This window comes from Danio rerio, chromosome 4 (genome assembly GCF_052040795.2).
Source record: "Danio rerio strain M-AB ecotype USA chromosome 4, GRCz13ab, whole genome shotgun sequence".
NCBI classification, from domain to species: Eukaryota; Metazoa; Chordata; class Actinopteri; order Cypriniformes; family Danionidae; genus Danio; species Danio rerio.
Window position 1 is genome coordinate 10,252,846 of NC_141024.2, and position 17,939 is coordinate 10,270,784.

The window sequence follows — 17,939 nt, forward strand, 5'->3', positions numbered from 1 at the left end:
CTCACTTGCATACTAACTGTGCAATATTATATAATGTATTATGCTAGATTAGTATTAAAACTGCTATTTTAACATAATATTTATTTTAACATAATAACATGCTATTTACAAGAATGCATTGCATTTAGAGCTAATACTGCTCACAGTCCCAAATAAAGCTATTTAAACCTGCTGTACTTTATAGGAATCAAATAGTAAGTGAGCAGCAATAAAAAAATAAAAATTTAAATAGTAAAATAAACAAATAAAATCACACATGGTGTTTTATAAAATGTGTGCTGGAATTCAACTCATCTACCTGGCATGAATCAATCTCGGCATACTGTATACTGCACTGCAGCATGGCAGAATAGCATTAGTATTAAATTACTCAGGTAGCTTAAGACAATACTATTTCTAAGTGCATTAAAATGTCATAAAACATGTCTTAAATAAAAAAAATGTCTTAAATCTCAGGAGATCCCCTAAATGAGACATCTTAATAATGGTATAAAAACATTATGGGGGTTTATCTGCTGAAATTAAAATCTGTTTTATTTGTATTGTGCAAAGTATATTCGAAAGGTTTTTGTGCATGTTATATATATTTAAAAGGGGAAAAACAATCAATTGTTGCATGAATGCTGTAATTTTTAAATAATTTTCAGATAAAAATATGTGGTCATGTGACCATCAGGAAGAACGCAGCATCTCATTTCTCACAGGACGCATTCTCTGTTCTTAGGGTCTCCCGAATTCGTTCTTCCAAGGTAACCTGGCAAGAATGGTCTTAATGAAAATGCAAGTCCATTCTTTGCGTTCGCGGAATTGAGAAACAGCCACAGACATTTGTGTGTTCTGTTGAAGCAGATTTGGAACTAAACTCTGCAGGGATGCGACCCTCCAGAAACTTAGTTTGACGGATTAGTATTAGTATTATGTTAAAATTGCCCAGGTACTTTTTAAAGCATACTATTTAGAAGAATGATTTAAAATAGTGTCATAAAACATATGCCTTAAAACCCTTGCATAAATCACTATTTGCATGCTAACTGTGCACATGTACATACTACAGCATGACAGATTTGTTTTAGTATATGTAAGAAATTACTTGGTTACAATACAATTTCCAAGCACGCATTAAAATAGCTTTGCATACAAACTGTGCATTGTGTGCAATATCACAAAATGCAGCTAAAATAGTATTAGTGGAGGATACTGTAAAATAATACAACCAGATTTTAAAGACTAAATGCATACTAATCAAATTGTGTGCTTTTAGGGTTAAAAACTGTCCACAAGCATGAAAATAAGGGTGATGTAATGGAAAGTAAAATGCATACCTAAAATATTACCCTTAATATACCGTGCTCGAATCACAGCTTGCATAACAATTGCATAATAGTACATAATGCAGCAAGCCTGGGTTTATATTAGTGGGCTCTGAATTGTACTATTTAAAAATGAAATGCACTGTAAAAGTAGCCAAAACGCATCAAATATTCAAGTGTGCATTTAAAAATGAATGATTTTATGGCTAATATTAGATCACAACCCCAAACAAAGTTATCTTTTACGGCTTTCTGATGCAAATGTTTTTAACTATGCAACAAAGATGTCTGTGATATAATGTTATGATGCAACACCAAACGCACACACAGGTTTAAAACACTTCTGCATTCACACACAGAAGCCATCCTCTTGGGTTTGTACCTCCTGCATTAGTAATGAGCTTTTGTATCATTTAAATATGTCAAAACATATTGCGGCCACGCTAGAGAGTAATAGGTGTTTTGTTATTCAGAGTGTCACACTGAATTGAGGACGTATGAGTGTATGAAGCATGACTAAATAACAGCAGAATCCGAACAGCATGTCTGATATTTTTATAGCAACTGGCATTTTTCATTAGACCAACTGTTAGACCAATGGTTTGGCTTCCCTGCACATGCTTGGCGCAAATATTAAAAATGCCATTTATGCACAAGATTACATTTTGACAGTCAGAATGGAAAACAGGCTTTTTATAAAAAGTCTTCACCTTTAAAATCAGGTGAATTAATAGCCTATCAGGCATCTGAAGACTTCCAAAAAGTTGTCTTGAATGTGCGTAGTTGAAGGTCAGTTCAAGAGCTACATAAAACGTTGGGTTATTGTGAAAACGCCCTTTGAAGCAAGCATTCGTCTGCACAGAATGTACTTTTTCTCTGCATGACAGCCGGAGGGCATCTTCTGTCTCTAGTACTGTATGTATCATCCTTAATTATGTCATTAGTGCTTTATTCTGCTCTCTATTCAAAACACGAGCTGCTCTGACCTGTTTGGGTTCATACTTGATTGCTTGCTTTGCTGTTTAATAAGAGTATTTAACACATAACTGTGTGACCTCTTTTGAAGTACAAGGAGTTTTGGGAGGCACTGCCCTCTGGTGGCTTTAAAAGTGAAAATTCTGATATCTTTACTATCTCTGCTGGCTGCCAGAGTGAGATTTTGGCCTGTCTGATATGCATACTGAAGTGGAAAGTATGTGAAGAGACTTGAGTGAACAACCATTCTGGGCGGAAAATGAGAGAGGGAATTTAAAGTGGCAAAAAGTGCTGAAAGGTTACGACTAGGGGTGTGCTCTACAAGGAAATATTAGTTTGGCTGTTTCAGACTTCAGAATTTCATATTTAGTTTAATGTGTTACCTGATTTATTTGCAATTTGTTTTAAATTCACAAGCAATTTCACATAAAAATGTTGGTAACACTTTAGTTTACTTTAGTTACAGGCTTATTACCTGCTTATTATTAAAATATTGGCTATTTGATAGTGTTTATAAAGTATGATTGAATTCTACTTACCTAACCCCACCCAATACATAAGCTACACTACTGCCTTATTAACTATTGATAAGCAGCATATTTATAATCTATTGTTCTAAAAGTAATAGCTAATAGTGAAAATTGTACTTTAACATATATAGAACAGAGATGTCCAAACTAGGGACCCGCAGGCCGAAGTTAGCCTATGGTAACCTTTGATTTGGTCCAATATACCACATGAGAAGAGCGGGAGAATGGGGTGAATGCCTTTAACAGAGATCATAATTTATATTTAACTATAATTTAACATAACTTTTTTGTATGTTTGTTTTATTCCTGAGCTACAAAAAAAAGTTTCAATTAAATGCTGTAAATTAATCTGATTATTTAAAATATGAATATTGTCACTCAAGGGATAGAAGGCATCGGCGAGCAAATCAAGACAAAAAGCAGGCGCAGCTTGACTAGTGTAACTCCATTCTGCTATGAATGGGATTGTGTTTGTTTTACTGTAATAAGTTCATTATACTTTGAGCATTATTATAATATGCAATAATGTTTAATATATACATAAATACTGTAGGTGTTTAAATATGTTGCTATTTTTTTTTCTTTTTTTAATGTTCATATTTAAAATATATTTATCATCTTCAAAAATTAAATGAAAGTTTTAAATTCTTTCCCCACAGCCCCTCTATTAATATTATGCACAGCAACTGGTTATAAGCATTAAATGAGTATTTTTTACCCAATTTTACATTATGATTCTGTGTTCAAGAGTTATATTAAAAACAGCTCATAGCAACCCCTCCACATCCAATGTTTATCACATGTAGTTCTTTTCATTAGCTACTAGTTTATTACTTCTATTACATAGTAAACAGAAGAAAGAACCGCGTTATAGGTTTATAACCACATTATAAGGCACAAACTGACACTGTAAAACACCAGAAGCTGCCTTGTTCTAAGATTAAAGACTAATAGGCAACTGATGAGCATGTAAATGTGGTTGATGTGACCATGAGTCTCCAGCAGCTGCTTTCAACAAGAGATGCGCGTTTTAGATGCGCCAATTCTGCACATTCCTGTGCAACGCTAATCATGTAGCCTGCGGCTCCTACACACACACACACACACACACACACACAAATACAATTCTCTGTAAAACTGATGGGAAAGACACTGAATGTTTAATAATCCAGTTTGATTAAATTGCAGGCCTTGAACATAGCTGCACTCCTACATGAACATTAAGGCCAAATCTGTTTCATCTCCAGCACGTCTACCTACACGTACGTCATATTTCCATATTAAGCATTTTCTGTAACGGTAGCAGAGATTTGTATTCATTAGAGTTTGACCCTTACTTACAAGTTTGTTTTTACTTGTATTTACAACACAGCGTACACACATTTAAAAACAAAACTGGAAATGTTTGTTACGTTAAACCAAACAAAAACTGATAACGTTAAACATCAACAGCACAAAGGTGGCTACGTACATAACTTACTAACGTAACGTTGCCATAGCAAATAAAGTTAATGTAACGCTAAACATGAAAAATACAGTCAATTATGATACTTTATTGTCGTTTTTACTCACCTCACTGGAAGCACAACTTATGTTTTCCGACTTGTTTTCTTCTTTCCGATGGAAACTCTCCTCGCTTTCGTTTGCTTTTGTTTATGAAGCCGTTAAGGTCGTTTTAACTGTGACCAATAGAGGTTAAACGTATGTAAACTATCGGTAAGCAAAGTTTTGTTTTCATTGTAGTCCAAAAAAGTCCTGGAGCTCGAAAAACTCGGAATGGCAGTAAAGTTTTCCTACGAACGGAAACTGTGGAGCAGGAAAGATGGAGAGGCGTGACTTCAGTCCGTTTACGGTCAGCGCGAGAACTGCTGAAAATCCACCGGGAAAACACTGCCGTCGTGTTCCAACAGGGGGCGCCCGCTAACATAGGCCTTAGTAAAATATTAATAATCTTTTTTTTAAATACATATTTAAAATGTTTTGGCTTTTGAAAAAGGAATTTTGTTTATACTGTAAATGCTAAAATAAGTTCAAATCAAAAATAGGAAGAAGACTTCAGTTTATTGAACAAATTTAAATTAACAGAAGACCATGTAGTGTAGTTTATTTGTATTTCATGTCTGTGTTTGTTAAATGTTTTATAATGTATTTATTTTATCAATTGATTTTCTTTATTATGTGTGCTCTTTTTTGTAAATTTAGATGAAAGTGTTTATTTGAGTTTTGCCTTATTGTATTTGTGTTTAAGTGCAATAATAATAATAAAAAATGATATATTTTAAAATAAGGGTTTGTCGCAACAAACCCTTTACTCTGTTCATCACATTTCTCTCAAAAAATGTTTTCTGAAAGATAGATTTTAGGAAAAATCAGGTTAGCCTCAGTAAATCAAAACAAAATTTTCTACACTGCAAAAAGCAATAGATGTTCCCACTAATAAAATTAGGTGCACCATGCAGTTAACTTTATATGAAATGTTTGTACACCTTACAATATTTAAACAAGCGATTGGAACTTTTTAGCACATTAAGTTGTTAAACTTAATAAATTCAAGTAATCTTGACTTACAATAATATGTATTTACATGTGTCAAAAGCATGCTAATGATAGAGAAGGGTGATGAGGGAACTGAGGAAACAGGAGGAAGAATTCAAACTTAGGCATAATAAGTCTGGGAGCTTTTTCAATTCTTTGATGATCAAAATTTAAAAACATAGTAATATTCATTTTTTTTCATTTTGGCTTAGTCCCTTTATTAAACAGGGGTCGCCACAGTGGAATGAACCGCCAATTTATCCAGCATGCTTTAGGCAGCTGATGCCGTTCCAGCCGCAACACAACACTGGAAAAACGCACATACTTTCTTGCATTCACACACATACACTAAAGCCAATTTAATTTATTCAATTCACCTGTACCACATGTCTTTGGACTGTTGGGGAAACCGGAGCACCTGGAGGAAACATATGGCTACACAGGGAGAACATGCAGAAATACCATTTGACCCGACCCACAGTGACGACATAATATATATTAATATATTATAATTGTAGTAATATTTATACGACTATATAATAAATGATATTATAAAATATTTATATAATAATAATAATAATAAATAAATAAAATATTTATATAATAATAAATATCATATAACTAATTATTTTGAGGTCAACGGTAGTGAAGTTTACTTCATTAAAAAAGTTTTGCTCAATTAAAACTAATACACATCTTAGAAATTTTAAGGTTTCCTCAATTTTTCTAAGGTCAACTTCTTACGTTATACAGTTTATTTACAATTGTATCATTTGTATTGATATTTGTGAACAAAAACATGGTTCTAAATGCAGTTTTTGTCAAAAGACAAACTGTTTAAAACTATTAATAAAATGTTCACTAGGTACAAGTCTCTTCTTTTCAAATGAAAAGTAGTTTATTAGCAATAAAGTGTTACATGATGAAGTATAACAACAAAATGTCAAACAAATGGTCAGAATATTACAGAATATCCTGAACAAATCAAGTTAGCTTAAAAAAAGACACTTCAGACAATAAATAAATGCGTTTTTTAAACTGAGAATTGTCATTAGTGTGTGAATTCAGCTTATGCGGGTTAAACAACAGAAACAGTTGTAAATCAGCTCCAACCTCATTTTTGCGTACCTACTGTAAGTTTGCATGCGTCAGTCTGCACTGTACATTGACTACGTGGTTATATACTGCATATCATCATATTCATTTCTGTCAAGTCAGAACATTATGAAATGACGTGTACCTTAATGCATATCCGACCATCTGAAATAAGACAACAAAAAGAGCAAATAAAGAGATGTTCCTTTGCATAGAAGCATATAGCAGAGCATTATTTGGCAGCAAGACAACCCATTCAACCTAATCAAATCAACAACCTGTCAACCCCTGGCTTAGACCCTGGTATTTATCATTTTAACTCTTAAGTATTTATGTACACAAAATGCCCCACAATGCAAGTTATGGGTCATTTTGTAGTTTAGACCAATGTAAACAGCAGCTGCTTATTAGCCCTTAAAGCGGTGTGATGTGGTTCGTGCATGTTTGAGTCAGTCCCAATGCAGACTGAAGCCCTTAGACAGCATCACAGTCTCCAGGTCACTGTCCTCCTCTTTTTCTCGAACTCTCTGCTCCTCCAGGAGGGCCACCAGTGCATCCCTCTGCTCCACCACATCCAGCATCTCGCTCAATATACGCCTCTCCTCCGCCAGCTCCTCTTCTCCTTTTAGATGATCTAAGAGAAAGATTGATTACATTTTTCTCTTTCATTATATTTTTAATATTTGTATTAGTCTTATATGTGTATGTGTTTTATATATTTATATTTATATATAGGGACAGATAGAGAGAGAGAGAGAGAGAGAGAGAGAGAGAGAGAGAGAGAAAGAGAGAGCTGGCGTGTGACTGTGGTGATATTCTTATTAATTGAAGAGCCATTATGCAGAAGTTCAATTATTTATAATGTCTGTGTGTGCTAACCGTCCACCGCCATGCGCTCTCTCAGCTCCTGCTGCAGGCGACTCTGTCTGTCCTCCAGCTCCAGTTCACGAGCGCTGTAGACAAGCACAGAGCAATCAAACAAACAGAACACTCATATAACACTCTGTTAGGGGTCAAACTCAGTTCCAGGAGGGACGCAGCTCTGCATTGTTTAGTTCAAACCCTACTAAAACACACCTTATCATACTAATTGAGTCCTTTGAAACAAAAGCTGCAGCCCAATTCACATACTTCTACTTCATCCTATGAGAGTATGTACTTTTTCTTGGAAGAAAACCTTTTAGAAGTTCACATTGCTGTTGCAGACGAAATATAACACAGAAAGCGGTAAATACTTTCCAGTTGGCTGTATGTATTAATAAATAGTCATTCAAACAATTTTACCGAAGCCTCTCTATTTGTCGCTTGGTTTCGCACATCTGCCATTTTTGTACTTTGTTCATACTTTTTACCCGTGTTTGCCGATCTAATCGAATTCACATCCAATGCACAATGTATTGTAGGCAATTAGAGTATGGATGGTTCTAGACTTCGAATTTCTACTAGAAAAAGTAGACCATACAGGAGCATTTGGCATACTCTTTTCAACATACTACGATTTGGGACACACTAATTCTATTTCCAAAGCCTATTTAGGACTGATAGTATACAAATTGGGACATAGCACAGCAGTTTGTTGAGGCAAGCTGGAACTAAACTCTGCAGGGCTTTGAGTTTGACACCAGCTAGATCAATCTGCTCAATTGAAAGACTATGTAATAAACCTGTATTAGGTCACTTGATAAAATGCTCACTGGACAAAAAAACCTGGAGTGTTACTAAGGATTATTACAAGACTTTTAAAAATATATTGTAATCAATGTCAGTGAAGTTATCATATAAAGCAGGGGTCAGCAGCCCTGTTCCTGAAGATCTACCTCCCTGCAGAGTTCAGTTGCAACCCTGATCAAACACACTTGCCTGTAATTATCAGCTCTGCTTCAGCTCCTGATTAATAGGTTCAGGTGTTTTTGATCAGGGTTGGAGCTAAACTCTGCAGGGAGGTAGATCGCCAGAGACAGGGTTGAATACCTCTTATTTAAAGAGTTTGTAGGTTCAGACATGCCACCAAAATTAACAAAAATTGTATGTGGTTTAAAATGCTGCCACTTAAATCACATTGTTACAGTACATGTGAGGGAAATGTTAAAATGAATTTGCATTACATTTTAAATCTGCACATGTTTGCATCACATTTGCTTTCTTTTCAGTGCTGAACTTTAAAATAACCAGTCTAAAACATTCCTGTTGAGCTCATGAATGCAGTAAACAGTCAGATGCATTTAGATTAGTCACTGCTGAAAAACTGCTGAGTTTTAAGTGCTCATCCTTACTGACTGAATTCTGCATACTTTCTATTTCTGTCCTTATAAACAACAAACTCATGTAAGAAATTAATTTCAAAAACTTGGTGACTATATTGCTACAGTCTTAAAAATGTCACTAGAAATTAATTCCATGTGACAAAAACTGAACCTTAATGGACAAGTCAAAACATTCCACGAATACTCACAATATCATGAGCTCAGATTCATAACGCACGAGAGCATTCTTCTCCTGCACCAGTTTGAACCACTGATGCATTAAGCTTGGATCGTCTTTCTTTCCCATTCCTTTAAAAAAAGAGAAGAGGGGAATGGGACAACAGCCACGATAACATACAGAGCACATGCATGAGTACGTCGATAAAGCAGAGTCCAAATGAACACTTATACAGTGCTAAAACGCAAGTAAACAAGGAATTCGATTTTATCCTTGATTGATTTCATCCTTCAGCATGTCAACATTAAATTCTGAAAATAATAGTCTGAAATATAAATGAAAGACATGCAGATTTAATGAATATCGCACTATTTAATTCATTTAATATATTTTTTATAAATCTACTTTATTATGGTTCATTTGCTTGACCCAAAAATTAAATATTTTATTTTACATATTTTCTATTATTCAAAACATTTCTTATACATACATTTTTATTTAAATAAAACTATTTAAAAAGCTAACTTTGGACTCTGCTTTTAACTATACCTCTGTTCGAAAGTTTAGGGTCTGTAAGACTTACCAAGAAACATTACCAAGGCTGTATTTATTTGATCAAAAGTCCAGTGAAAACAGAACTTTTTAAATCTAGTTTAATATTATTTAAAAAAATCTTGTGTAGCTGAATTCTCAGCATTATTACTACAGTTTTCAATGACTACGTTTACATGGACATCAGTAGAGCCAGACAGAATCTGCAGACATTCTGCAAAGAATTTTGTAAAAAATCTGTGGATTTATGCGGAATGATTTTAGGAGTATCATAACTAAAAAATGAATATATTAAGCAAACAAATAATACATTTTTAATTTTATTTAATGTGTACAATGCAAATCCAATTAGACCCGCTTAATTGGTAAACAAAAGAAGTCTCTTATAATAATATATCCACTAAAAGACAATGTTACAATAAAATATTACTTTACAAACTGTTTTGCAAATAACCAATATGCACATTTTTATATTACTATTATTATATCACAATAATATTAGTAATTATTAAATCACAATAAAATTAATTTTAAAACTGGATAAATATAAATTTACACGCATTTACACAAGTACATAGACTCAATGATGGGCTAAAAATCTGTGGAAATCTGCAGATTTCTGCACCACAGTTTCCATGTGGGCCTGACATCAGTAATCAAATTATTTGCCTTAATCTGAATAAGACAATAATATGATTAAGGTGCTTACATGAGTTACTTTTTGAATGTTCCTTTCATGATCCTGTTTTACATGTTATAGCACATAATTCGATTAATGTCATTGCATCACCGCGCTATCCACATTTTCTCTGGAGTTTCATGTAATATCAAGTGTTTCATTTTTTATCAAAACAGTTCAAAATAGTTGTACAAAATGTTCATTTTCTTTATAAAATCTCAATTTTAAAATGTAAACATTATAAATACATTCAGTGACTATGAATTTAATGCATACAAGTTAAACAAAAGTTTTAGGTTCTTTTAAAAAATCTTACTGACCCCTAACTGTCCAACAGCAGTAATTTAATCAATCTATCAAGACATGCACACAGACAAAAACAAACAGGGAACGAATACAGGCAGACTAGGCAATCATTCAAAAATCTTTTTATTAACTGTAATAACACCATGACATTTTAGACATGCAGATCAATGCCATGCCATGCCCATGCAACTCCACCACAAGAAGTTACAGAATGAAATTTAGGATTACAGGATTGAAATAACATACTCAGTTGGTGAAGTGGAGGCTCCTGCACTACGTACAGGAAAAAGACTGTACAGACATAAACCGAATGATCATGTTCGGTTCCTTTAGCTTTGGCTGCACACATCAGGAGGCAGGACGAATGAGCAGAGAGGAAGAAAAGGTAAAAAGGATTGTAAAGTATTGCTAAAATCTGCACTAGAGGAGTGAGAAAGGAAGCAGGGCCGATTTTACCTTCAGAGGAACAGCAAGGACAGAGATATACAGGCCTTCTACGGGGAGAACCGTCAAAAGGCTCAACTGAGACAGAGAGACGGAGGACACAAAAGAGGAGAGGAGGGATTCAGGGAGGTAAGAATAGGAGAACGGGAATAATGGAGGGAGGCGAGGTGAAAAGATGAAATGTGTGGAGTTGGATGTTCATGTCCAGACTGTGTGCTGTGTCAGAAAAAGGCCACTAATAAAAGAAGTTCGATAAACCATACAACTTTTAGTCAAAAAAGCTTAACGGCCAATACTGTTGCTTTGGTGGGCAGAGGCATTAATGTGATTGGCTTTGGGCTGCTTCACATGACCATTAGGCTTTTTCCAGTGGTATGCAATACAGACTCTCTCATCTCCAGGGCTGCATAGGCATATATGCATGTGCTAAAATTGAAAATTATTTGCAGTTCTGACTCTAAAACCTAGCAGTCAAATTTATATTGATTTAATGACATGAGTATATTTTTAACTCAGATATTAATTTTCATAAGTTTATTGTACTCACTAGAGCAAAGTTTTTTAAACTTATTAAATTAAGAGGAACTTAAATGTAATAAGTTACAGCTAATAAGAGAGTAAATATTAAAATTAAGAGTCATTTTTTGTTGTGTTTCTGCTCAAATGTATACTGTGAAATATTTGTCTTTAAAGTCTGAGTGAACCTGAAGTTGTTAAGACTTTTATTTCAGTTTGTTCATGTACGTACAACTAAATTTTAATATTAAGTAGGGGGCAGGGCTTTCTTATCATTCCTTTATAGCAAACTAACAGTAAGAGGGGTGTGGTTAGGAATATTGTTGCTGAAGCTGTCAAACTGCGCTAGCAAATTACAATTTATACATTTTGATTTCACAGAAACTTTAAACTTAAATGGTTCAAGGCAACCAATTTCCTCAAATACTTTAAGTTCTCTTAACTTATTGGGTTTACTGTACTTAATGTCACTCACTACATCATCCACTTTCTCAAACACGTTCCTGGAGGACCACCAACACTGCATGTCTCCTTTCTGTTACACCCATGTCTTTCAGTCTCCACTAATAGCTGGATAATCTGATTCAGATGTGTTTGGTTAAGGAGACTTGGCAAATGTGTAGAGTTGGTGGTGCTCCAGGAATGTGGTTGAGAAACACTGCACTAGATCACATATATAATGCTAACAAAGGCACACACACACAGCTAAAAGCAAGCAGACGACACAAAAAACTCCCAAAGCATGTATTTACACCACCATGTTAGCATAAAGACAATACATTTTAAGGGCCTGTATGATGGAAAACCTGTTTGTTAGTGACATTAGTATCAGTGCTAAGTTAAACACATCGTACATACCACACAGATGTACATCCAAGAGGACAGAGGTACTAGAGTCTTCCCAGAAGTCTACATCATGAGGAAGGACATGTCATGAGGATTGTGACCATCAAAAATATGAGCTGCACTGCTTTTGCATTTTTTTATGTAAATATGATCGTATAATGAATGCAGCAAGAAAAGATGTATGCAGACAAACATATGATGGCTGTGAACAGGGAGGGATGATGATAATTCACAGTACATAACATAAGTAGTCATGCATCACAAAAAGCCTGAAAATATGAAATAAATACATATAATAGGATTTTAACTCAAAGTAATTAGGGGGTGGGACAGTGGAAGCATTTACATACTTACATATAAAAAACCTTTAAAAAAAGTATGTTATATATATAGATAGATAGATAGATAGATAGATAGATAGATAGATAGATAGATAGATAGATAGATAGATAGATAGATAGATAGATAGATAGATAGATAGACAAACCATCGTTATACAATAACTTGCTTAATTACCCTAACCTGCCTAGTTAACCTAATTTACCTAGTTAAGCCTTTAAATGACACTTTAAGCTGTATAGAAGTGTCCTGAAAAATATCTAGTCAAATAATATTTACTGTCATCATGGCAAAGATAAATTAAATCAGATATTAGAGATGAGTTATTAAAACTATTATGTTTAGAAATGTGTTGAAAAAAAATCTTCTCTCTCTTAAACAGAAATTGGGGAAAAAATAAACAGGGGGATAATAATTCTGACTTCAACTGTAAATACTATATATAAAAAAATTAACTGGTTTGCTTTACTTTCGGCTGGTTTGAGTGATTTTGGGAATCTATAGGTAAATACTAGCTTGTTCAGGATGGGAGACCAGCAAGCAATTTTAGACCTATTAAACTTATAATAAACTTATTTTACATACTATATACAATTATACTGTTACCACTTTACATGAAATCTCATTATTAACATTAGTGCATTACAATAGCATACAGAATATGGTATATATTCTGGTATATATGAATGTAAATATAAAATTAAAGGGATAGTTCACCCAAAAGTAAAAGTTCTCCATCATATACTCACCCTTTACTTGTTCCAAACCTGTTTTACTTTCTTTCTTTTAATAAGATATTTTTAAAAAAGCTGAAACTGGTAACCATTGACTTCCACAGCATTTGTTTTTCCTACTATGGATGTCTATGGATATTGGTTTTCAGCCTTCTATAAAAAACGTTGTCTTTATCAATCAACAAAATACAGAAACTCCTAAAGGTTTGGAAACACTTGAGGATGAGGAAATAGTAACTACATTTTATTTGGATGAACTACCCCTTAAAATCCCTCAGGATGATCTTTTGTAACAGGTGATTGATACTGTATGTACTTTACCTGCTTCTCCTCTGAGTGCTTTCTCCACAGCCACACCTTTCTCCTCCAGCTGCCTCTGCTTCACTTCCACCTGCTCCAACTGACGCTGGATTATCTGAGATTGCATGCACAAAACAAATACACATACTTTTATTATACAAACCAGTGGGGCTCGATGATATGAACCAAAATTCAAATACCAGTGTATTTTGACTAAGCCATGATATACCACTTATATCCTGGTATTACAACGTTCAGATAAATTTAAAGTCAAAGGCGTATGTGATAATATAGGAATGTTTTTTAGGAGATTTAAAAACTGAAACATTATTAACCGAGACATTTTTGTATTGTTTTAAAACAACAACTGAAGTAATTTCTGATTCCGATGTTTGTTCAAATAAAAAAGAGCAAATACTTCAATTCAATTCATTCAATTCAATTCATGTTCATTTCTATAGTGCTTTTACAAAGTAGATTGTGTCAAAGCAGCTTAACATAGAAGTACTAGTAAATTGAAACTCTGTCAGTGCAGTTTTCAGAGTTCAGTTTATTTCAGTTCAGTGCGGTTTAATTTTCACTGCCGAAAATCCAAACACTGAAGAGAAAATCCATCAATGCGCAGCTCCACAAGTCCCAAACCAAGCAAGCCAGTGGCGACATTGGTGAGGAGCAAACTTCACCAACTGACGAAAGTGAAAGAAACTTTTTTACATTTAATTCTTTCCATATTTAGGCTTGTAATGATGATTGCTTTGGGTTGTCTTGAATATTAACTTTAATATTAGTATTATAATATTAGTAATATTAGAGTTTGATCACTCCTCATTTAAGGTGAGTATGAGTATCAAAAAATGACTCCAATTTGGGGCACCAGTCTGGGAATTGCACCATGGTAATCAATCAAAGACTGCTTAAATACATTATATACATTTTAAATTAAAATTTGTATATTAATTATATATTTATAAGTTTATTATCTGGATTATCAAAACCAAACATTTAGTGTTGAACTTACTACACACACACACACAAACACAAATTATTAAGCAAGGTTTTATTCATTTGGGTAATTTATTTAGCTTCTGAGAATCCAAAAAGAGCCACATGTTGATAAATAATGTTATGATAGCTGTTTTAACATTAGGTTATGATTAAATTGCCTCTTCTTACAGTTATGAAATAGTTTGAGAACAAGCAGGAAATGTTCATGGGCCATTGACATGACCACATTGAAATGGTCTATAGAGTTTTATTTGAATGTAGATGTAATAGATTAGATATGCTTATCTTTGTGTCCACTTCATGAGAATATTTTGTAATCTATGATCCATGTCTGTGCCTGAGATAATGTTGATTAAAGGCATACTGATTAGGTCAAAAAACTGTTCTGTCAATTGCTGCCATTTTACACCTTTGTTTTTCAGGAGAACTAAAGACAGATTCCTTAATCAAAGGAACTACTGTCTCCATTACTGCTGTTAACTGATTAACTCAAGCAAAGGGTTAAAGACAGTATTACTTCAACTGGCTCCAGCATTTATTTGTATTAAAAATGAATATCCACAACTGAATTTCCTCAAGTTCCTGATTTTACAGTTGATCACTACAGGCTATAACCAGTACATCACACTTTAAAACACACACACACACACCTGAGCTCTATGCAGCCTCCGCAGCTCCTCCTGCTTGGCCTGTCTGCGCGCTGCTCTCTGCACTCGACGTGTCAGCCTGGCATTGAGTTCCTCCTCTGTTCCTGCTCTCTGAAACAGCGTGGTAGACAAACTTATGCTGGAGGGGTCCGGGAACACCACCAAAACACCTACCAGCTCTGACGGACATGACGACACTGGGGTGGACGCTTTGGTTGGCAGCTCTGGCAAAACATTGTGCTCCTATTGAGGAACAAGATGCTGAGTGTTGCTGACTCTACCAATGGGATTAAGGGGGCTCAATACACGTAAAATAAAAAGATGCTACCTTAACAGCATACGCCCTCTTGAAGGCCAGCGCGTGAGGCACGTAAAGCGACTCGGGAAAGAGAAGGCAGATACTGAAGTAATGTAATCTGCATTATGATCTTGATAGAGTTATCTGCTAAGTATATAAGTAGCATAATTAATTTGAAATGCAGTATGCAAAACAGCAATGCAATAGGTTAGATGGGAATGTATTTATTTATTTAAATGTGCATTAAGTGCATTAAATGAGCAAAGTTTGGTGCAAAATTAAATTTAAATTATATAATTTACATTTGGCATTTCCAACTAGTTTTAATATGTAAATGACACACAAATTTTAACTCTTTATCAGTTGCAAAATTGAAAATGTAATAACTAAATTAAATTGATTTGTGTATCATATGAACTGAAATGGTAGCAAAATGATCAAAAGTTCACAGCAGATGATTGATAAATGAAGTGTGTTTGGCATGCTGTATAAGGAGAGAGCCCTGAGCTTAGAAGATACTCCAGCCTGTGGCTCCCTCCAGTTTCATCAGAAGAGAGGGGAGTCTGAGCTCAGGTAGGTCTCGAGAACTCCCCCGTATTTAGCTAAGACGGGAAGAAGTCGGGGTGATTCTTCAAGACGAAGATGACTGTGTGATGAGGTATGGAAATCCAGTTATTTAAGTGTGTTTGGATTGATCTGATTGGTATATCATGTGATGGATAATGCAGGACCAGCCATGGTCAATCATAATCTTGAAATTAGTTTATAAATATTCTTCACTTAAATAGTTGCACATTGCACATATCAATTCAATTCAATTTAATTACACTTTGCACCAAAATGTGCAGATGTCTTGAAAAATGCTAACTGAAATACAGCCATCCGAAATTCATATTACATTATCATTTGGCATACTACATTTCAGAATTTATTTTGCTACTTACATCCATAAACTACAGAACACAAAGCACACCTATATGTTCTACCAATCACAGATCCATTACAATCTAAATCTCAGTAATATATTGAATACCTCTTCCCCTTCATGTACCTCCTCATATATTGTTTCTTTCAGAAGGTCTGACTTGATGTCAGATAGTTCCTCCCTCAGCTGAGAGCACAGCCAGAAATAAGACATTTAATTGCCTTTAATGATAGATAATAAAAATCACAATGCGTTAAATGATTCCATCAGTCTAGCTATTCAGCTCTAGGGAGTAGGGGATGAATGCCAGACAGAGAGTTTTACTGTTACGTACAGTAAGATTGAAAATTATTACAAGACTGACAAGGACCATATGAATAGAAGAATGGCAAAGAAAGGAATTAAAAGGGTCTTTAGTGAAAACAATTTATTAGACTATGAATTTAAAAACATAATTTAAAGCCTATATGAGTGTCTTTCTTCTGTTGAACATAAACAAAGATTGATGCTAGTTTCTGGGACCCACTGACTTTCAAACTATTTACTTTTTATGGAAGTATATGGGGCCCAGAAACCAGCATTTTTTTGTGTTTAACTAATGTAAGAGACTCATAAAAGGTTTAAAACCACATGAGGGAGAGAGAATGATGAGGTAATATTCATTTTTGGGTGAAATAATTTAATAGAAGTAAACTGCAAAAATGACTGGCTGCATAGAAGCCTTAATGGACCTGCAGCAGAAATTTCGGGTGAAATGGTCATAAAAAAGAGGGAATAAAGTGACAATGCAAGTAGAGGGAGTGTTTTACCTGAGCTCGGAGAGGACATCTTTCAAGAAGAGCATGACAGGACATATCCGTATCTTCAGAGAAACTTGGATTCTTCCGGAAACACAGGTCTGTAATGTTGGGAAACAGCCATAAAACCATATTTATGTGGTAAAGGTTTTTTCATATAGTCTTTTATTAACATGCATTTTCAGTGATCAACCAGGCCACATTACCCTTTCCACCTGGTATTAACATACATTCAAATCTGTCTTTTATGACCACTTGAGTGAACACATTGTACCCACACATTTTAACCCCAATTTATACCTATATTTAGTTTAAAAAAGCAAATGTTAAGTCGAACATCGAAGTTAAATTACAAAAAAGTTAAGCAATACCAAGCCTGAGTGAGAGTTGATGTGCTTGAAATGTCAAATGCTATAAGAGAACCTCTTAATTGTAATAGCTAATGTTAATTTAAATGTGTAACGTTCTAGCAGTAATGGAAGCAAAATGACCATTTAAATGGTTGCACACATCAATTCAATTTAGGTGATATATTTTCAGCTTGATTTTGCGAATCATAAAGCAATAAAATTAGTATGTAATTTACTATTTAATTTATATTTAGTACAAAAAAAGCAAATGTTCGAACACCGAAGTTAGGTTGCAAAAAAGTAGCAACAACAAAGCCTGATGAAGAGTTGGTGTG

General features: G+C 34.3%; 2 protein-coding genes across 55 annotated transcripts in view; both read right to left on the bottom strand.

Moving 5' to 3' along the window:
* Positions 1-4,660, bottom strand: part of tspan9b (tetraspanin 9b) — a 28,630-nt gene extending 23,970 nt beyond the window's left edge. Inside the window, exon 1 of one of the 2 annotated variants that reach the window (XR_015942052.1) lies at positions 4,388-4,660. The gene's annotated coding sequence lies outside the window, so the exon portion shown is untranslated. 2 annotated transcript variants of the gene reach the window in all.
* Positions 4,661-6,226: 1,566 nt separating this feature from the next.
* mical3b (microtubule associated monooxygenase, calponin and LIM domain containing 3b) overlaps positions 6,227-17,939 on the bottom strand; it is a 44,066-nt gene continuing 32,353 nt past the window's right edge. For 14 of the 53 annotated variants that reach the window (XM_087247303.2, XM_087247301.2, XM_087247295.2 and 11 more), the window contains 10 exons: positions 17,267-17,355; positions 16,566-16,643; positions 15,563-15,613; positions 15,238-15,477; positions 13,604-13,697; positions 10,860-10,925; positions 10,650-10,742; positions 8,898-8,997; positions 7,325-7,398; positions 6,227-7,079 (listed from right to left, as the gene is read on the bottom strand). In XM_087247303.2, coding sequence (XP_087103429.2) covers positions 6,895-7,079; positions 7,325-7,398; positions 8,898-8,997; positions 10,650-10,742; positions 10,860-10,925; positions 13,604-13,697; positions 15,238-15,477; positions 15,563-15,613; positions 16,566-16,643; positions 17,267-17,355 — 1,070 coding nt within the window. In that variant the 3' untranslated portion in view covers positions 6,227-6,894. 53 annotated transcript variants of the gene reach the window in all.